At 42.5% G+C, this 22,654-nt stretch overlaps 1 protein-coding gene across 3 annotated transcripts in view; it reads left to right on the plus strand.

The window, feature by feature from the left end:
* Nucleotides 1–12,147, plus strand: part of LOC139759786 (integrin alpha-8-like) — a 36,508-nt gene extending 24,361 nt beyond the window's left edge. For 2 of the 3 annotated variants that reach the window (XM_071682246.1, XM_071682247.1), the window contains exons 13-26: nucleotides 187–356; nucleotides 1,287–1,347; nucleotides 3,290–3,374; nucleotides 3,824–4,038; nucleotides 5,625–5,862; nucleotides 6,084–6,256; nucleotides 6,565–6,733; nucleotides 7,172–7,285; nucleotides 8,182–8,507; nucleotides 9,292–9,342; nucleotides 9,932–10,010; nucleotides 10,425–10,655; nucleotides 11,124–11,225; nucleotides 11,665–12,147. In XM_071682246.1, the coding sequence (XP_071538347.1) occupies nucleotides 187–356; nucleotides 1,287–1,347; nucleotides 3,290–3,374; nucleotides 3,824–4,038; nucleotides 5,625–5,862; nucleotides 6,084–6,256; nucleotides 6,565–6,733; nucleotides 7,172–7,285; nucleotides 8,182–8,507; nucleotides 9,292–9,342; nucleotides 9,932–10,010; nucleotides 10,425–10,655; nucleotides 11,124–11,225; nucleotides 11,665–11,763 (2,113 nt within the window). In that variant the 3' untranslated portion in view covers nucleotides 11,764–12,147. The remainder of the gene's footprint in view (nucleotides 1–186; nucleotides 357–1,286; nucleotides 1,348–3,289; nucleotides 3,375–3,823; nucleotides 4,039–5,624; nucleotides 5,863–6,083; nucleotides 6,257–6,564; nucleotides 6,734–7,171; nucleotides 7,286–8,181; nucleotides 8,508–9,291; nucleotides 9,343–9,931; nucleotides 10,011–10,424; nucleotides 10,656–11,123; nucleotides 11,226–11,664) is intronic. The other variant, XR_011715147.1, reaches the window with a different exon arrangement.
* Nucleotides 12,148–22,654: the final 10,507 nt, after the last annotated feature.

Consider the following 22,654-nt stretch of genomic DNA (forward strand, 5'->3'; position numbering starts at 1 on the left):
TCTCTCTCTCTCTCTCTCTCTCTCTCTCTCTCTCTCTCTCTCTCTCTCTCTCTCACACAAACATCATGTGCTCCCTTTCATGTCCTTCGTTCAGTATATTCCCAGTCCTGCGATTTCACTCCTGTTCACTCAAGGACAATCGTTCCTTAAGATCACCTCATTTTCTTACCTCGTTTCTTCCCTCAGGTCAGCGCCTGTCTCCAGACTGGAGGTAAACTTCAGATTTGAACCTGAAACCATCAGCCTCAAGGATCGAGCTTGCTCCTACGAAGGGAATAACAGTACACAAAAGGTCGCGTGTTCTGTGCTAGTCATCGACTTAGAAGAAATGGGCCCTCAAGGAAACACGCCCTTGGGTACGTGTACAGCTGTCAAGGTGTGTCATGTAACATGGCACATGGTTATACAATGCTCATAGTCGCATTGTTCTGTGAGATTATGGTCTAGACAGAACGTAGCTTTTAGCTCTACGTGTACAAAAGTTTACTACTATATAGGATATAGATTACTCCACACATGCAAACGGAAGACATACCATTCTGTCCAGTTCAATGTCGGTTGCCTTTTCCTCGAGGCATGGAATGAGAGCCAGGTGCTGGTTGGAGAGGACAGGGGGAACCAAAGTGTTGAGCACCTCCTGGTATGAGGCATGATTAGGACTGAGGGTGTTCCTCCATGCCATTTCCTAATGGCCAATGGCCTAATGGAAATCAGGTAGGTTTGCTATAGCAGAAGAGATCATATTAGATATACCAAGTACAGTATACACATTAAATGACCATTTAATCAACTAAGCCACTCTTTATCTCCCTGTTGATTAACCCAGTGATTCATCCACCATCCAACTCACCCATAAGCCTCCTCACCCATCCATTACTTCAATCCTCGTCCAATGCACCCCCTCTCCAGTCAAACAGATAACCCATCCGTTACTCATCATCCAACCCACCCATTACCCTATCATCCAACCCCCCATTACCCTATCATCCAACCTATCCATTACCCTATTAACCAATCCATCCATTACCCTATCATCCAATTCATCCATTATCCTATCATCTAACCCATCCATTACCCTATCATCCAACTCATCCATTACCCTATCATCCAACTCATCCATTACCCTATCATCCAACCCATCCATTACCCTATCATCCGACCCATCCATTACCCTATCATCCAACCCATCCATTCCCTCACCAGTAAATCATCCACCAACACACGAGTCTCACCGTTCGTCTTACAACCGTGCCTCAGACTGAACCTACCTACCTCTCTCTCGACAGAGCTGGAGATGGAGATTGAACTGGACGAAGAGAAGAAGAGGTTAGGGTTCTTACAACAAAGGTAAGTCAGAGAGAGAGAGAGAGAGAGAGAGAGAGAGAGAGAGAGAGAGAGAGAGAGAGAGAGAGAGAGAGAGAGAGAGATTGCATAAAGAGTTTTCTTTACTCTTACTTTTATATATTCTCGATAATTCTTTGAGTGATGTACCGGTGTGTGTGTGTGTGTGTGTGTACTGGTGACGCGACGGTCAAGGTTCGAATCCCAGTGACTACCCACCCCAGCCCCTGTTTTGACTTACGCAGCTGTTGTGTACTTCAGGGTTTTTGTGTCCCTGAAGCTTCTTTATCAAACGTGAGACTTCGAACTTCAGCGTCTCTCACCCTCCTGCATGAAGTGATTCAAGGGCTAAGCCTCTAACCTATTATGAACTTTCAGTATTCAGACTGAACTCCACTGTCTCACTCATCCTACTGTATAAAGCCGTTCATTTGCCTGTGATCTTGAAAGTGCTGTACAGAGAGTCGAAGCTTCGAACCCCAGTGCTTCACCAAGCACACAGACAAACACACACTAAAGACAGGTGCCCTACGAGTGTAAAACTTCCTCCTCGCAGAGTACAGATAGGTAATTACACACACACACACACACACACACACACACACACACTAAGATTTCTTTTTTCTTTTTTGGTGGGGTTCAGTTCGAATCCCAGTGTGGACAAGAGTGTGCTACGCAGTATATAAGACAGTTAATCTCACAAGAATTTGCGCCATAGTCGGCTTGTTCCTTCCTTCCTCAGTTAGGCATTTATGAAAGAAAAGGGAAACTACCATTTCATTCAGTCTCAATGATTATGATCGTTAAGTAATTACCCAGTAAGGTGTGATATGACGGATGATTTATTCAGAATGTCCAAAGAAAATCATCAGGCATTTAATCTATTGATGTATAATATGACAGATAATTTATTCCACTAACATTTGAATAGTTTGAATTTTATGCCATTTACTTCAAAGAATACAAAGTGATATACCTAAACTCTACACCAGAAGTGAGTCACAGGGTGGGGGAGGGGGTGAAGGTTCTGGGAGCGATGAAGAATGTTTAGAAGGAGAGAACGTTATCTTTGGAGAGCAAAATTGGGTATGTTTGAAGGAATAGTGGTTCCAACAATGTTATATGGTTGCGAGGCGTGGGCTATAGATAGGGTTGTACGGAGGAGGGTGGATGTGTTGGAAATGATATGTTTGAGGACAATATGTAGTGTGAGGTGGTTTGCTCGAGTAAGTAATGAAAGCGTAAGAGAAATGTGTGGTAATAAAAAGACTGTGGTTGAGAGAGCATAAGAGGGTGTATTGAAATGGTTTGGACATATGGAGAGAATGAGTGAGGAAAGATTGACAAAGAGGATATATGTGTCAGAGGTGGAGGGAAAAAGGAGAAGCGGGAGACCAAATTGGAGATGGAAGGATGGGGTGAAAAATATTCTAAGTGATCGGGGCCTGAACATAGAGGAGGGTGAGAGGCATGCAAGGAATAGAGTGAATTGGAACGATGGGGTATACCGGGGTCGACGTGCTGTCAATGGACTGAAACAGGGCATGCGAAACGTCTGGGGTAAACCATGGAAAGGGCTGTAGGGAGCTGGGGTTTCGGTGCATTACACATGACAGCTAGAGACTGAGTGTCAGCAAATGTGGCCTATTTTATGTGTGTTCCTGGAACTTTCTCGCTGAAGCAATGGGTAGCAATGCTGTTTCTCGTGGGACGGGGTAGCGCCAGGAATAGGTGAAGGCAAGCATGTGTATATATGTATATGTATGTATATATGCGTGTATGGACATTAATGTAAATATATATATATATATAAATATATATATATATATATATATATATATATATATATATATATATATATATATATATATATATATATATATATATATATATATATATATATATATATATATATATATATATATAATTAGTTTGTTTTTCCTTACAGAGTACGTGATTACAAGCTGAAGTTTACCCACACACTAACGAGCAGAAACGAATCCAAAACAATTCAGAAGCTTGTCTTCGTCAAGGTGAGAAAGAGAGAGAGAGAGAGAGAGAGAGAGAGAGAGAGAGAGAGAGAGAGAGAGAGAGAGAGAGAGAGAGAGAGAGAGAGAGAGAGAGAGAGAGAGAGAGAGAGAGAGAGAGAGAGAGATTTTCTTTATTTACTATACTATAATACAGTCAGGCTCCAGGTAACATGTTGTACAACCTCGATTACTCTCCCACCCACCTCTCCCCATGATATCATCACACACACTCTCCCAAGTCAACAAACTTCCCGCCTACACACAGTCACCCATGCCCATACACCTCCCACCCACCCACCCACACACACACTCTCCCATGCCAATAATCCTATCACTCACACTCCCTTTCCTATGCCCAAACACCTCCCCCCCCCCCCCCCACACACTCCCATGCTTAACGCACCTCCCACCCACACAGACTCTCCCACGGTTAACGCACCTCTCACCCATAGCGTGATAAAGAAGCGAACGAGGCCCCAGGTACGGCAAAACTGAAGATCACCCACAGACCATCCCCTCCTCCCGAGACGGGAGAGACCATCCCAGATGTCCCCAAGGTCTTGGAAACCCTCAACGCTCCTTTGAACTACGAGGCCGAGCTCAGGTTCGACTGTGACGACGTCAACACCTGCTTCTCGTCGGACCTCGTCCTCCACGCCCAAGCACCGTGAGTGCGCTTTTATGGAGTTGGAGAAGGCATATGATAAGGTTGATAGAGATGCTTTGTGGAAGGTATCAAGAATATATGGTGTGGGAGGCAAGTTGTTAGAAGCAGTGAAAAGTTTTTATCGAGGATGCAAGGCATGTGTGCGTGTAAGAAGAGAGGAAAGTAACTGGTTCTCAGTGAGTGTTGGTTTACTGCAGGGGTGCTCGATGTCTCCATGGTTGCTTAATTTCTTTATGGATGGGGTGAGAAACTGTAAATGTTGGTGACTGAGTTTGGTAAAGTGTGTGAAAGAAGAAAGCTAAGAGTATATGTGAATAAGATCAAGGTTATTAGGTACAGTAGGGTTGAGGGACAAGCTGATTGGGAGGTAAGTTTGAGTGGAGAAAAACTGGAGGAAATGAAGTGTTTTAGATATCTGGGAATGGACTTCGCAGCGAATGAAACCATGGAAGTAGAAGTGAGTCACAGGGTGGGGGAGGGGACGAAGGTTCTGGGAGCATTGAAGAATGTGTGGAAGGCGAGAACGTTATCTCGGAAAGCAAACCTGGGTATGTTTGAAGGAATGGTGGTTCCAACAATGTTATATGGTTGCGAGGCATGGGCTATAGATAGGGTTGTGCGGAGGAGGGTGGATATGTTGGAAATTAAATGTTTGGGGAAAATATGTGGTATGAGGTGGTTTGATCGAGTAAGTAATGAAAGGGTAAGAGAGATGTGCGGTAATAAAAGAGTATGGTTGAGAGAGCAGAAGAGGGTGTATTGAAATGGTTGGGTCGCATTGATAAAATGAGTGAGGAAAGATTGACAAAGAGGATATATATGTCAGAAGTAGAGAGAACGAGATGTGGGGGACCAAATTAGAGGTGGAAGGATGGAGTGAAAAAGATTTTGAGTAATCGGGGCCTGAACATGCAAGAGGGTGAAAGGCGTGCAAGAAATTGAGTGCATTGGAACGATGTGTTATACCAGGGTCGACGTGCTGTCAATGGATTGAACCAGGGCATGTGAAGTGTCTGGGGTAAACCATGGAAAGTTTTGTGGGGCCTGGATGTGGAAAGGGAGCTGTGTTTTCGGTGTATTACACATGACACCTAGAGACTGAGTGTGAACGAATGTGGCCTTTGTTGTCTTTTCCTAGCGCTACCTCGCGCGCGCGCGGAGGGGAGGGGGTTGTAATTTTTTGTGTGGCGGGGTGGCGACGAGAATGGATTAAGGCAGCAAGTATGAATTATGTACATGTGTATATATGTATATGTCTGTGTATGTATATGTATGCATACGTTGAAATGTATGGATATGTATATATGTGTGTGGGGACGTTTATGTATATACATGTGTATGTGGGTGGGTTGGGCTATTCTTTCGTCTGTTTCCGTGCGTTACCTCGCTAACGCAGGAGACAGCGACTAAGTATAATAAGATAAATAATATGTGTGTGTGTGTGTGTGTGTGTGTGTGTGTGTGTGTGTGTGTGTGTGTGTGTGTGTGTGTGTGTGGTTCCTTAGACATTACGAACTTTACTCTCCAAGATAACCCCTGGCCCTCGTTAGTACATACTCCCTTGACCTTTGCCTCCGCCTCCACAGAGAGCAGCTGGTGGTGGGTGGGGAGCAGCTGGAGGTCAACGTCACACTCGAGGTCAAGAATGACACTGCCTTTATGGTCAAGCTCTACATACAGTTCCCCTCGGAGCTCCAGTACCAACAATTGGTGTTGAGTCGAACCCAGCAAGTGCCGGATTGCAAGACTGAGGCCTCGGCTGGTGACCCAGGTCACGACTTACTCACCTGCGTCTTTTTCTCCCATCTCATAGACGGCGATGAGGTGAGAGAGGTCATCCACCTCAGTGGCTGGAGGCATTTTTCCCTCATCTTTACGTGCGTGTCATTTTCAGGGTTCACACCTTGCTCTGTATGGCTGGCCAAACCCTCAATAACTGTGCTTGTGGATTATATACATATACTTATGATGATATGATTATTACACGAAAGTTCACTTGGGAACATATCGCGTTGATTTAATGTACACGAATATTCTATCTACAGATTCCTCTGACCTTCCTCTTTGGGCACGAACCGATCAACTTACTGACCAACAAAAACACTGAGTTGACCTTTAATCTTAGCGTCACCAGCAACAGCAAGGACCTTAACGAGGAGGACAACACATTCAACTTTGTTATCAAGAAGGTCACTAAGGTCAACCTCCATATCGAAGGGTAAGCATGGAGGCCTCTCGCCATGGTCCCCCTTTCCTCCTCCTCCCTTCTATCCTTCTCCAGTCCTACCTAACGAGAGTGCAAGTGATTAGATAGTTTAGAAGGTACCAATCAATGCGGTGTACTTGCCTACTTGGGGTGAAGAATGAAGTGACACCATGATGAACGAATTGGAGAGAGAGAGAGAGAGAGAGAGAGAGAGAGAGAGAGAGAGAGAGAGAGAGAGAGAGAGAGAGAGAGAGAGAGAGAGAGAGAGAGAGAGAGAGAGAGAGAGAGAGAGAGAGACTCAGACCTCCTATCTCCGTCAGCACGTCGGAGCCTGAGGTCGTAGAGGGTCGTGCCAATGAGAGCCTGACTCTGGAGGACATTCTCAACCGAGACACTAGGATCCAATCCTCCGCGGACAAGTTGGGTCCCCGTGTAATACATAGATTCTCGATCACCAATCGTGGACCCACGCCTCTCCTCGATGCCAAGGTGGGTGGTGGTGGGAAAGGGTGGGCGTTGGTGAGCAACGTAGGGTAATGAGGTTATCCTTCAACTTCACACCTCATCATTTGATCATAATTTGTAGTCCTGCGTGTTCATACCTTCTCACACCTAACCAGACTCACACATACACTTCTTCCCTTCACGTCCACTGAATATATTCCGACTCCTATACAATATAGAGATCCTATATACACACATGGAGCCCGCGCTACATATAACCCTGATATAACTATACTATATGCAATTTGGAACGTCTCTCATTTCCTGGTTGGCTATTTACCACGACCCTTTCACTCTCGAGAGAATTTTCTTATACAAACACGGAAGAATCTCCCTCGAGGTCTTAATGTCATTTGTCTTTATATGGAGTTCTATATTCCATCTGGGCCTCCCTGTATATAAACTCCCTTCTCTCTCTTTCAGATCCAGCTTCACTTACCTCGCAACCCAGAAGATGGCTTGCCTCTATATCTGATGGAGTCTCCGCGCACTTCGGGGCCCATCGAATGCTCACCAGTCTTGCTAAACCCCTTGACGGTGAGTGTCAGCTGGAGTTACCACAGCTTGGCAATGGGTTCAGCTAAAAAGCCTTGGATTCCATAAGGAAAGAGGTAGTTCGAGACGCTTCGTTCTCGACGTAGGTGTAGTTTGTACTCATTGTTAATGTGAGACGGACCTTTGACTATGGACATATTTCAGGATGAATGATGGCTCGACGAGTTACTTCAGTGGGATGGGGTTGTTCACAGGGACCTGATTACAGAAGAGATAGCTTAGAGTGAACGTCGGACAAGTGATTCGCAAAAGAGGAATGCTCTAAGTTGAACATCTTTAGATGGAAGGTTATAGTCTATTCTTTCACAAGAATGACATGAAATCCATTTTTTTTGAGATGAAAAGATATACGTAATGAGAATTCATCCATCCGGCATATTATTTAACTTACCATCACCAACTTCCGGAAATTATATAATAAAGGAAGTTCACTGGAAATGAAATATACGAAGCGAGTTTCATCCCTGGTGTAGTGTCAGTTTGAGTGTAGGGGTGAGGGGTTTGCTTTCTCATTATAGTTGAAGTTGGGCACTTGGCAAAGTTTCATACGTTGTAGTGTGTTAGTCCTTGTCTTCATATTCCAAAATACTTTAGTCTGGGACCCTTGTATCATCCCTGATATACAAAAGACTTATTGAAAAGAACAACTGTGAACATTCTCTTGCATGTTGAGACAAATGTAAGTCAAGCGTTTGAACTGACGACCACTTTCATCTAAGACCTTTGGGGGGAACAAAAAAGCCATCTGAACATGAACACCTCCAAGATAAGGAAAGCTTCGAAGAGACATGGTGACATAAAGAAAAAAAACATCACGCAAACACTAACATCAATTATTCAGACCATTGGTTAATGCAATCTTATTTTCCCCCTTACAGTTTATCGACCCAAACAGGCGTGACAAAGCGGACGAAGGAAAACCTAATGCCAAAGGACCTCAAGAAGAGGACGTCAAACGATCCAAGAGACAGGCAGAAGAACCATCTACACATCCTATTTCACCCACTGAGAACGCTGCTTCCACACCACCGCTCCTCTCTTCTGGCTCCTCTTCTTCTTCTTCTTCTTCCTCTTCTTCTTCTTCTTCTTCTCCTCGTGGTCCACTCGCTACATCCAATCCATCTGTCCCGCAGATACTGGCCACTCCACGGCCACTCATTGATTCAGCCTCGCTCAAAGAGGACAATAACGACGCTGATAATGCGTGAGTACCTGAATTCTAATCTTGTGGGTGGATGAAGCACTGAAACATTTCAGAACAGAGAGCTGGCGACACACTGAGCCACTTCAGAGTAGGTGATGAAAAACTGGGGCCCCTTCGTTACAATGAGCTTGCGCAAAAGTGAACCCTTCCAGTATAGAGACGAGACCTACGAAACACTGAACCACTTAAGTATAGGAAGCTTCTGAAACATTGAACACCTCCAGTATGGGACCCTTACGAAACACTGAACAGCTTCAATACAGGGAGCTCACGAAACATTGAACGTGTACATTATAGAGCTTATGAAACACTGAACCACTTCAGTAAAGAGAGGTTATAAAACCCTGAACACCTCAAGTGAAGGACCCTTAAGAAACACTGAACAGCTGCAACACAGGGAGCTCATGAAACATTGAATGTGTACAGTATAGAGATCTTATGAAACACTGAACCACTTCAGTGCAGAGAGCTCATAAACCATTGGACTACTTCAGAGACCCTAATGTAGCCTGCTCCCCCCCCGCTCCCAGCATCACAAACACAGATCCACTACATCTCAAGCCTCAGTAGACTTGCCACACGAGATATCGACCACTTAATCCTTAGGAGTCTCGTCCTCACCTCAAAACTCACATATCATGCTTTTAGACCTTGTGTCACGCCCGGTGGACGTAGTCGCCTTCCTGGGCGCTGCATAAGACTTATAGATTAAGGGTTCCTTGGGGTAGGATGGTGGAAGGTCAAGGTCGTGAACCTAATTTACTGTTTTTTTTCTTCCCCACAGAAATGAGGTCATAAACTTCAACTGTTCGACAACGAAGTGTGAGGTGATCACGTATGTATTAACCGTTATCAGGTTTATATTATCAGATCTATGTTATCAGATCTATGTTATCATATCTATGTTATCATGTCTATATTATCAGATCTATATTAGCAGATCTATGTTATCATATCCAAGTTATCAGATCTATATTATCAGATCTATATTAGCAGATCTATGTTATCATATCCAAGTTATCAGATCTATATTATCAGATTTATGTTATCAGATCCAAGTTATCAGATCTATATTAGCAGATCTATGTTATCAGATATGTGTTATTGTTGCACTGAAATATCATTAGTGTTCTTAGATGATTGTTATGATAATCTCGAGAGAACGTGAAGATAACGTAGGATGATGAGAACACACGTCATGACGTCTATGTTCTCGAGGGTGGAGTTGGAGCCAATGTCTCTGTTCTTGAGGGTGGAGGTGGAGCTAATGTCTCTGTTCTTGAGGGTGGAGTTGGAGCCAATGTCTCTGCTCTCGAGGGTGGAGCTAATGTCTCTGTTCTCGAGGGTGGAGGTGGAGCTAATGTCTCTGTTCTCGAGGGTGGAAGTGGAGCTAATGTCTCTGTTCTCTTGCTCGGGTCTGGCAGATGTGACGTGTTTATGCTGATGGCCGACGGAAGAGTCACGCTGGATATCATTGGTTATGTTACAGTAGGCGCGTTTCAGGTGAGGACATCACTCTCTCTCTCTCTCTCTCTCTCTCTCTCTCTCTCTCTCTCTCTCTCTCTCTCTCTCTCTCTCTCTCTACTCTCTCTAGTCTCTCCTCTTCTACATACATATATGCATAATCTACCTACGTCTCATCCGAATCCACCTGCTTGAGATAGTTGTAAGATCCCTTGGAAGAAAATGGGTCCTGGGTAATATATATATACATATATATATATATATATATATATATATGTGTGTGTGTGTGTGTGTGTGTGTGTGTGTGTGTGTGTGTGTGTGTGTGTGTGTGTGTGTGTGTGATGGAATCGACTGCTTCCAATCCATTTCAGTCGTTCTGATATATATATCTTTTTTCTTTGTCGCTTCTCCGACTTGACCTTCTCCACCTCCTTCCTCCACGACCACCCCCAGCGCGTGCAACGACGAATGGTGTCGCTCACGACGAGCGCCACCTTCCTCACCAATCAGTCGTGCGTCTCCGTGAACGAGGACGACGCCCAGGATTGTGACTACGAGGGGGACGACGACGACGACCAGGCGCCCAAGAACGACCCCGTCGAGGGCTCAGGAGACGACCAGGTCGTCTCTCAGAACGGCTTCACCATCACCGCTGAAACGGTCATGACCATCATCAAACACACCGTGAGTCGCCACAGTAACGCTCTGACGGAGAGAGAGATAGATAGGTAGGTAGATAGATGGATAGATAGATGGATGAATAGATAGATAGATAGATAGAGATAGATAGATAGGTAGATTGATGGATAGATAGAGAGACAGATAGGTAGACAGATATATAGATGGATGGATAGATAGATAGACAGGCAGATAGATAGATAGATAAATGAATAGATAGATAGACAGTTAGGTAGATTTTGATGGATAGATCGATAGGTAGATTGATGGAGAGATAGATAGATAGACAGATAGATGGATAGATAGATAGATGGTTGGATGGATACAGAGTGTGTGTGTGAAAGAGAGAGAGAGAGAGAGAGAGAGAGAGAGAGAGAGAGAGAGAGAGAGAGAGAGAGAGAGAGAGAGAGAGAGAGAGAGAGAGAGAGTCTCAGTCATCGTTCAGTCAGCCACACTGGCTTCTCCCTGGTCCAGGAGGTGTCGCGGAGTCTGTCATCAGTAGCGCCGTGGAAGCTGTTCATCGCTGTCCTCGTCGCCTTGCTCATCATAGTCATCATCTTCGCCATCCTGTACAAGGTCAGTATGTCCCTGTCTTGCCTCATAGGCTAGAAAGGCGACTGAAAGGGGAGGGAGGCGCGGGGGGGGCTAGAAATCCTCCCCTCCACTTTTTACTTTTCCAAAAAAGAGAAGGAAGAGAGAAGGGAGCCAAGTGATGATTTTTTCATTTAGGCTTAGTCTTGGGTTCTTAACGCTACCTCGCTAACGCGGGAAATGGCTAATATGTATGAAATAATAATATATATATATATATATATATATATATATATATATATATATATATATATATATATATATATATATATATATATATATATATATATATATGAGTGTGTGTGTGTGTGTGTGTGTGTGTGTGTGTGTGTGTGTGTATTTGCTGACAACCAAGAGGAAAACGAAACACGGAAAGTTCACAAGTGCACTTTCGTGTCATCATCATCACCACTCTTCCACCCAGGTCGGATTCTTCAAGAGGAAACACCGCCTCACCAGCGAGCAGCGCGAGATGCTCAGAGCGAGTCAAAAGCGTTCAGCCACGGTGAAAAGTCGCTCTTGAGTCGCTTACCAGAGGGTTCCAAGACAGATGAGAGAGAGAGGGAGGCAGCCGGCCTCCCCAATGGCTCAGCTTATTCCCATGTTCTGGAACGCAAGGCAAGAACCTCCTCCCCTCCCCATTGGTCCAGCTTATTCCCATGTTCTGGAACGTAACGCAAGAGCCCGACCCCCCCAACATATACACACACATCCCCTCAGTGGTGTTAAGGAGCGACATTCTTACTGTTGTATATATCTTCCTTTGGTATCTAACTTTTTATTGACACAGTTATCTTTGACCTATATGGAGAGCTGATGATATGTATGTATATTATGTATGATATGTGATGCCTTTTTCATGCCACAGTTAGTGGTATGTGATAATTAGAAGTTTGTAATGCCTTGATTAGTGTTTTTTTTGATACCTTAATCAATGTTTTGTGATGTCTTAATTAGTGATTATGTGATGCCTCAATTTGTAGTTTGTAATGCCTTAATCATTGGTATGTGATGTTTTAATTAGCAGTTTGTGATGCCTTAATGAGTGGTTTGTGATGAATTGATTAGCAGATTGCGATGCCTTAAAGAGTGGTTTGTGATGCCTTAATGAGTGGTTTGTGATGCCTTGATTAGTGATTTAGGACTTTTCCATATAAAGGTATGTTGGTCAGTGTTTCATCTCAACTTAAATTTTGGTGGCTGGTCGTTCATGATTTCCAAAGTTTTCCAAAGATTTCCAAAGTTCATATATATATATATATATATATATATATATATATATATATATATATATATATATATATATATATATATATATATATATATATATATATATATGAGAGAGAGAGAGAGAGAGTCTCATACCTCCAGAACCAGTAGGCATTTTGGGGTCATCTCTTTTCTGGCGGTAGTAAACAGTCTGATATTTCAGAAAATTACAGAAATAAGGGTTACATAGAGGATTTGTAGAGGGGGAGGGAGATGTGTAGCGGCCACCAGTCACGTTAGGTCAAGGTCAGGTCAATGAAGCGTGACCTTATTTAAGGGTCATATTTACAGCTGCCTCAACTCAGGGGAGAAGGGAAATTGCTACACAGGAAGGATAAAATCTTTGATATAAATGAAGGGTCTCATAAAACTTATCCTCTCGTGAGGTGAACGGCTCTCAGAGCATCGTATGACCTGATATGACCTGACCTGTGGGTTCCTTGTGAGGTAGACTGCTCTTGAACATTTTATGACCTGATATGACCTGACCTGTGGGTTCCTTGTGAGGCAGACTGATCTTGAACATCTTATGACCTGATATGACCTGACCTGTGGGCTCCTTGTGAGGTAGACTGCTCTTGAAGCATCTTATGACCTGATATGACCTGACCTGTGGGCTCCTTGTGAGGTAGACTGCTCTTGAAGCATCTTATGACCTGATATGACCTGACCTGTGGGTTCCTTGTGAGGTAGACTGCTCTTGAAGCATCTTATGACCTGATATGACCTGACATAGGAAAATTTTCCAACTAAGAGACCAACCAAAGTTTTCGGGATTGATTATCTGGTCAATTAATAACTTAATCATCCCTCGTTCCTCTTAGTTGATTATCTGGCCAATTACTAACTCCAGCATCTCTCGCTCCTCTTAGTTAATTAACCACTTTTTGGACAAAATTTTATGAGACAACTCTTATAACTGTTGAAGACCATGGAACAATCTTTTTTTTTTCTGGTGCTACTGTTGCTGCTACAAAAATAAAGTAGATGAAATACTTGAAAGGAAAGGCAAAACAATTCGGAGGATAAACTAGTAAATGGATAAAGAAAAGTAAAACAGGGAAAATACGATAAAAAAAAGGATGGTAGAGTGGGGGAGAGGGGAAATATAAAGGAAAGTGGATGAAATAGTGAGAAATAATATGGAATAGTTAGCAGAAAGGAATATGATAAACCATCCAGCTTCGTCATGGCTTTGTTACATTATCAGTTAACCCTCAGGCTCAATTTCCTGCATCATGGCTTGAGACGCCGATAAGAAATCCGTCTCTGGTGCTCATTTCCGATAAGCTTTGAGCAGGAGACGAGATGGGCGTCTTTTCATTTCCCCTCCCATCGCAGTACGCCATTCGTATAATCCACTGAGGCGTGATGCACTAATGTGATGATAGCTGCTCAGTGACCAGTCTGTCTTAGTCAGTAGATAGGATCACGGATCCAGTCGAAGAAAGATAATGGAATATCTTTTATCTAATTATCATCATCCATTTGTACCTGGTAGCATTGATCGTAAGTCTGTTGGGTGTAAATAAGGTATATTCACCTTCTATAGTCACTTTCAAACTTATATTCACCCATTCCTGGTGTATTCAAGTGTATTTAAGTGAGCCACAGACTTCCACGCTTAATAGAGATATCATCAGTTAATCCTAAAAGAATGATAAACGATTATCTACAATGACCTTAGATTATGTTCTTCAAGTCATCTGGACGATTGATCATATAACTACACCCTGTTCAAACTTTGTCTCTCAACCCAGAACATCTCACGAAGTACCCCACACTCACAGGGTCTGGTCGCCCCACAGCCTCACACCAGACACCCACGTCCTCACAGAACATAGTCTGGATGCCCCATTAGCACCCCACAGGAGGCTATACACCCCTCTCTCTCTCTCTCTCTCTCTCTCTCTCTCTCTCTCTCTCTCTCTCTCTCTCTCTCTCTCTCCCCAGAGGGATATTCTGTATAGCTTCTCTTCACCCAGTGATCCACAAAATCATTAATAAAGGAAAACGTGCGACTATCAAAGATGCTTTCATGTTCATAAAAATAAAAACCGCATACATATATAAGGAAAAAGAAAGGTATTATAACCAGTATTTCAGTGTCAAGATGATGAAACATATGAGGGACTCATATCTAGTTCTCTCAAAGTTTTTCAATCCTTTAACTTGCACATGAAAACGTACAAAAAGAAATAAAAGGAAACGAAGAAGAGAAAAAGAAAATCATGGGAAATTTGCGTACAGTCAGTAGTCTGAGGCTAGAGAGAGAGAGAGAGAGAGAGAGAGAGAGAGAGAGAGAGAGAGAGAGAGAGAGAGAGAGAGAGAGAGAGAGAGAGAGAGAGAGAGAGAGAGAGAGAGAGAGATTTCTGTATATACCTATTAAAAAAAAATAGGTTCGATAAAGCTTTACCCTAACCATACGGATATTATTCGAGAAAACAATAGCTTGCAACAAAAGACGTTCACGCTTGAAGATAGGAAGCCATCAACTTTTGTGGCAGAATTCAACAAATGTATATGAAAAGGTAAAAAAAAAAGATTCCCTTTGTCTGATACAGCTCAGTACACGTAGTAATAACACACCATTGTTGCTCTTATGAAAGGGAGGAGCTGCAGTTATTCTTTCTTGCACTGGAAAATAGTGAATAAAGATTAATGTACGAACGTTATTCTAATGTTTATAGATATACCATACGTTCAAAGTTCAGCTGTTGACAATAGCGCCATAGGTCACATAATGTATGCAATTTGCTTAATGGTAGGATGGGCTTTGAAATTGCCTGGGGACAAAAGAGAGTTCTTAGTATCAGCAATTAAGACAGATTCAATGTCGATGCGTGTGGCATAATCAACAGAGGGGTATAGAATAACAGGATTTTCAAGATCTATGGCCAGGGTGATCATTTTCATGACAATGTTTAACGATCGCATTTTTGTGGTCATCCCTGCGTACTGCATGACGGTGCCAATAACACCTCTCCCTTACAGTTTTATATGTTGGTCTATACGAATACATTTACAATGCCTTGCATTTGACAGCGTAAACACTCCCAATTGTTGCAGGATTTGGCCTACTATTTATCAAGGTCTTACTGATGGTGTTATTGTACTGGAAAGCAACATTACAAGCACTGTTTTTTAGAACATGTCATAGATTAGCTAAGTTGGGAGAATAGGGCAACACTAAACATTTAGACTTATCCTTATTTCTAACAATTTTGTGACAAAAATGTTTGTATATCTCCTGGTTCACAAACATAAGAGGGATCCGACCCGTCACACTCGGATGCAGGGAACAAATCACACACACACACACACACACACACACACACACACACACATACATCAGGGGCAAGTGATCTGTCTCTCTCTCAGCGCCCCTCAGACCAAGCTGAACCAGGGCAGACGCGAGACGACGCGGCACACACACACACACACACACACACACACACACACACACACACACGGGAAACCAGCTAATGAATAATGATCACATGAGGGAGGGACGAGTTGGTCATGACTGACGGTGAGACGACGCCAGGGAAGTAAGGGAGACGGAAGATGATGTACAGGGAAGTAAGGGAGACGGAAGATGATGTACAGAGAGAGAAAACAGATTATGTAGTAGAGGGAAGGAGATAAGGATGATAATGATGATCAAGAGTGGTGGTTGGTGGAGGTTTGAGTCGATGTGATACACATTTTTTAAACTTTCTGAGGATGTGAAGACGAAGCTAATATCAATATATATATATATATATATATATATATATATATATATATATATATATATTTTTTTTTTTTTTTTTTCAAACTATTCGCCATTTCCCGCATTAGCGAGGTAGCGTTAAGAACAGAGGACTGCGCCTTTGAGGGAATATATATATATATATATATATATATATATATATATATATATATATATATATATATATATATATATATATATATATATATTTATATATATGTATACATATATTCTTTCTGTCTTCATTTTCAAATTTCTTTAGCGCATTACTCTTGATGGTTGACGTCGATCCTTTCTCGATACCTTGTGAGCGAAGCTTCGAACCGCGAACACCACATGACCAAAGGCCCATCACAGGGTTCGAGACCCACGTAGCCAAAGGTTATCCCCCCACACCCCACCCGCCAGGGAAATGCTTCGTATGAGAGAAAATTGAAGACTGTCAATTCTGGAGCCACGCAAATATTTGAGAAGGGGCTTTGGGGGGGAAAGCTCTGGGGGTCTTAAGAGATGGATTCAATTATTGCTACGTTCCGAGTCATGTTTTCGGTACAGCGAAACCCAGAGCCATGACTTGCCATGGCTGTGTAGTGTAGGAGTGTGTGTAATGTGCGTGTGTTAATGTAAAGTGCGTTATATGAAGCGTGGTATGAACTGGTGCGTGTACGTAGTATAGAGTGACCCTGTCTGAGCATGGAGTGTGGAGTCTTGTGCACTGCTGCAATTGTGCAGTGTGGAGTGTGTTATGATTTACTGTGAGTGTGAAGTGTAGAGTGCGTTATAACTTACTCTGAAGTGTGGAGTGTGAAGTATGGTAGGACCTGCATTAAGTGTGTAAAGGAAAATGTTCAGAAGAAGTTCTAAGTTAGTGTAGTGTGAAGTATCGTAAGCCCTCTGGTGTAGGTGCCTCAAAAAGTGTGAGGGTAACTTATGACACAGATAAATAAGAGCTTATGGCAAAGGTCTATGTGCGAGGCACTCCACTTTATATTTACTTTATATACACTTAGAAGTGGGAATTCACTTAAGACATATGAAGACTCAAGTACAGGTTCTACTGATGGTCTTTGAATCATCTTCGGCACCAGGGAATAGTGTTGAAGACTTTTACCACTGTGGTAAATGTGGTCGTTTGACGTTGAAGGCCAGGTGATTAGCCCAATCAGCCAATGTCTAAGTTAGCTTGTAACAAAAACTGAACTTCAACTACCACTTGGCACCTGCTGTATTAAACTAAAAACACAAAAGAAACACACAAGGACATTAACAAGGTGAAATAAGGAAGGACAAGAGCATGGAATCAGGAATAGAGCTGTAATTGAAAAGACACAAGTAATCAGTCTGAAACAATTACAGTCATGTGTGTGTCTCTGTAATCATCTAGGAAGCTGGTCTGTCATCTATTGGCATCTAAATGGAATTCCAGATGGAATAGATATTGGTAAATCGTGCAGCAGGCCAAGCAGAGCGTGGGAGAGATAGTCAATCAGAAACCTTGCAGTCGGTGACTGATAGAAAACGTTCTGAGGGGAAGGAAATAGATTGTCTGCGTGTTCTGATGGGCAAACGAATTAATTAGTAGTGCGTTAATAAGAGGATGAACCAATTAAGAGTGTTCTGATGGGCGGGGAAGTATATATATATATATATATATATATATATATATATATATATATATATATATATATATATATATATATATATATATATATATAGAGTGAGAGATGGACTGGATGAATAGAGTTATGAGAGAGAGAGAGAGAGAGAGAGAGAGAGAGAGAGAGAGAGAGAGAGAGAGAGAGAGAGAGAGAGAGAGAGAACCACGTAATGATAAGCAGATGGAAAGATATAAAGCAATATAGATAGCAAGACGGGTTGAGAAACGTGATAGGAAAAGAGATACATGAAATAAAAAGATGACAGAGAGGCACAGATAGGCAGAGTGCTGGGGGGGAACATAGCAGCACGTATGGCGTAACCCTCTTGACACATAGTTCAATTCTTCCCGCGGGGGTTCCAAAAAAGCAAGAAATTCCCGCCCAGTTTACATGCGAAGAGCCACCTCTCTCTCTCTCTCTCTCTCTCTCTCTCTCTCTCTCTCTCTCTCTCTCTCTCTCTCTCTCACACGTCGGGTGAGATTATCTATAAACATATCAAGGAATGATAAAAACAACTCATGTTTTCTTCTGTATATCGTAGGGAGATAAGCTCGGAGCTCGAAGATAACAGTACTGTCTAACACATCATCACAGTGCGTCCCTGGGAACTAGTTCTGCCTCACGTCCATAGATGGCTCTGATTGCTGATAAATGATGCCATTTTTTCCCCACAGATGGCGTTGGTCCCCTATCTTGAAGAGACTTCGATATGCACATTTGCATATTGGCCTGAAAATACATGTTTATACACAATTTCCTATGCATATAGACAGCTGAAATTTCTCTACTAATATTCATGTCTCATTTGTGCTCATAACATTAATTACTTCCGCAAAAAGTAATAGGATAGTGACTCGCAGATGGAGCTGACAATCTAATGATAATTTCCTTGTACGAAATGTATATACATGAGGCGAGGATATATATATATATATATATATATATATATATATATATATATATATATATATATATCCTTCCGTCCCTCTTTTACACACACACACATGATACCATCTATAAACCGCCTAACTACAGAACCAGGAGATGGCGTGAGAGCCTTCTTGTCTCCCCCTGTTCAACGTAACCAGTGTTCACAAAGTAATGCTTATGTACAGTAATCTACGCTTATTGCCTCATAACTTCAGCCAGCTTTGGCTAGCTGCCTTGTCCGAGCGAATTATAGACCAGTTATGTGCCTCGTAAGTTATGAAACGTATTTCTGACATTTTAAAAGCAACTCTTGTTCCCCTGAAGAAGCCTTCTCTCTCTTTCACACACATACACACACACACACACACACACACACACACACACACACACACTCTCTAGAACGAAAATAGAGTGTTATTATGATGATAATCCCCCACCTCTATCCTTGTTTTCTATTGCGTCTGTGTAGAACGGGAAATAACTTCGACGAAATATGATCCCGCATGATCGATTCACATTCCATAGCAACAATGTGTGTTTTTTCTTCTTACATGAAGTGCCACTGATTATACTGGTAGAAAATAGATAAAACCACGCGATAAGCATTCATAATCTTATCAGCACACTTACTTATCTGGATTGGTTTTGAATTCCAGACATACGTGAGCAATGCCTCCGCTTTACGAATACAGGCGAGGGGGAACAGAGGAATGAAGCAGTGAAAAGGGAGATGAACGGTGTATTATAGGGAGTGTGATATGGTTAGGCTTATCTGTCTATTCATTTATCTATCAGTCCGTTCGTGTTATGATTATTCTTACAACACTCTCATTCTAATATACTGATACTTGCAGTACCCCAGTATCAAGAGAATCCTTTGCTTTTCGCGCAGTTCAACACATCTTCAAGGAAACTCCTCTGGCAATGTACAACAAGAGTGGAAGGACATTGTCTACATCTCCTTCCCCAGACGAATGGACATTGTAGGATGACCCCTGAGTGCTTCTTAACCATGACTCCTTCGAGTTCTTGCTTTCTTCGAACCCATGAGCATTTCGAACTCCTGGGCATTTCTAACCTATGAGTGCTTCGAAACCATGAGTTCTACGAACTCATGAAAGAATGGAGCTTATGACTTCTTATGAGCAATAAGAATCTATGAACGCTGTAGGACCAAGAACATTTTGAACCCATCAGGGTTACGAACCTATGAACACTTCGAAGTTTGAACACACAGGTGTTTCGAACCCAGAAGCGCTTCGATTCTATCAACGCTTCAGATCCGTAAGAGCTTCGAAATGTAAGCATTTTGATCTCAAAGGCGGTGATAAAGGCATTACGCGCACCTCTCGCGCCACTAACACACTGAGGTACGTATCGTGTAAGATCTTACAGTGTGTACAATTGACACATACCCACACACACTCTCTCTCTCTCTCTCTCTCTCTCTCTCTCTCTCTCTCTCTCTCTCTCTCTCTCTCTCTCTCTCTCTCCGTCGCCTTGGAAACCAAGAGACCCTGCTTCGGCGCCAAGAGACCCTGCTTCGACCCCTGGTGTTTGGTTTCACTTGGGTTCATGAACTCAGAGTATCAGATTGACATTTTGATTCCATATACGACAGACTACAAAGTTTATATTTTCGTAAGCCAGCTCGCTGACAGGTTTCGTAAATTCGTTTTCGTAAGCCGAGGTGCTAGTTAAACTTCAGGAAATTCGTTCTCGTAAGCCAAGATCACGACTTTCGTAAACTGTGTCCTATTCTACGAATCTTTCACTCGAACTGGTCTTATTGTATGACTGTGTATAGCTCTGTGTATAGATATACTCCAGGTGTATACATATATACTTTGGGTACAATATATTCTCGGATATACAGGCCCTGTTGCAAAGGTCAAAATGGAAAACCGATACTCAAAGAAATAAAAAGGGGAAAGAGAAGCCATTGGAGAGCTGGTCGAGTCTCTGGTCTCATAGATAAGGAGAGAGAATAGTCGACCCGGCTATAGAAAAAAAGGATAGCCAAGTCTGCTATAAAAGAAAGAGTTAGGTCCGTATAAAAAAACTATAAACCCAGTGCGTTTCTAACCCAGTGTGTGTGTTTCTATACCAATGTGTTTTTCTATCCCAGTGCAACTTTTTTTTCCCTTCTATCCCAGCACTTTTGATATAGTTATCCCTTTCGTTTACTTGGGGATAAAAAGAAATATTTACGAAGTTTTATTCTTGCGGTCGGGGTAAATCCTGTAGTGTTTGGAGGTAGTTTAGAGGCGAAGGTCAATGGTTGTAAGCGCAAAGAACACCTAGGATATGTTGAGCAGGTTCTGGGAAGTGGTTAGAAGCGAAGGTCAATGGTTGTAAGTGCAAACAACACCTAGGATATGTTGAGCAGGTTGTAGGGAGTGGTTAGAAGCGAAGTTCAGTGGTTGAAAGTACATACAACACCTGGGATAGGTTAGGCGGGTTGTGGGAAGTGGTGTTGGTGGCCGGCAGCCAAGAGCCAACCTCGGGATCTACCACCATGATCGACTGTGGTGGATGTGGTAGACCAAGCTCTGCTCTCTCTCTCTCTCTCTCTCTCTCTCTCTCTCTCTCTCTCTCTCTCTCTCTCCCGGAGGCGTCCGTATCATGGTGTACTCCAGGGGCCTCGCCAACGGTGCTGGAGCCCTCAGGGCCGTGGGTAGAGGCCTCTTCTTCCTCTTCCTCCTCCTCCTCCTCCTCCTACTCCCAGGGTCGATAAGGGCGAGCGAAGGAGCTTAGGGTTTCCTCAGGAGAGCTTTAGTGATGATGAGACTATCGGAAGGGGACCCATGACGTCACGTGTGTGTGTGTGTGTGTGTGTGTGTGTGTTTAAGAAAGTTCGTCATTTCCCGCGTGAGAGAGGTAGCGTCAAGAACAGATGACTGAGAGTTAGAGGAAAACAATAAAAAATCATCCTTTGTCTCCTTCCTCTGTTCCTTCTCTTGGACTCCGCCTGCTCGCGGTTGCACCATAAGAAGGAAGTCATCTTCAGTGAGGTTGTATCATCATCGTCGAAGAACGAGTCGCTCCAAAAAAGATGCATCATCTCCCTGCTTCTGATTGTAGCGCAGACTCGAAGCAGCAAGTTACCCATACAACGAGCTCAGAAATAATAATAATAATAATAATAATGATAATATTAAGGATATTGATAATGATGATGATGATAATAATAATAATAATAATAATAATAATGATACTACTACTACTACTACCACTACTACTACTACTACTACTACTACTACTACTACTACTACTACTACTACTACTACTACTACTACTACTACTACTACTACTACTACTACTACTACTACTACTACTACTACTACTACTACTACTACTACTACTACTACTACTACTACTACTACTACTACTACTACTACTACTACTACTACTACTACTACTACTACTACTACTACTACTACTACTACTACTACTACTACTACTACTACTACTACTACTACTACTACTACTACTACTACTACTACTACTACTACTACTACTACTACTACTACTACTACTACTACTACTACTACTACTACTACTACTACTACTACTACTACTACTACTACTACTACTACTACTACTACTACTACTACTACTACTACTACTACTACTACTACTACTACTACTACTACTACTACTACTACTACTACTACTACTACTACTACTACTACTACTACTACTACTACTACTACTACTACTACTACTACTACTACTACTACTACTACTACTACTACTACTACTACTACTACTACTACTACTACTACTACTACTACTACTAC

Source organism: Panulirus ornatus, chromosome 34 (assembly GCF_036320965.1).
Source record: "Panulirus ornatus isolate Po-2019 chromosome 34, ASM3632096v1, whole genome shotgun sequence".
In the NCBI taxonomy this organism is placed as follows: Eukaryota; Metazoa; Arthropoda; class Malacostraca; order Decapoda; family Palinuridae; genus Panulirus; species Panulirus ornatus.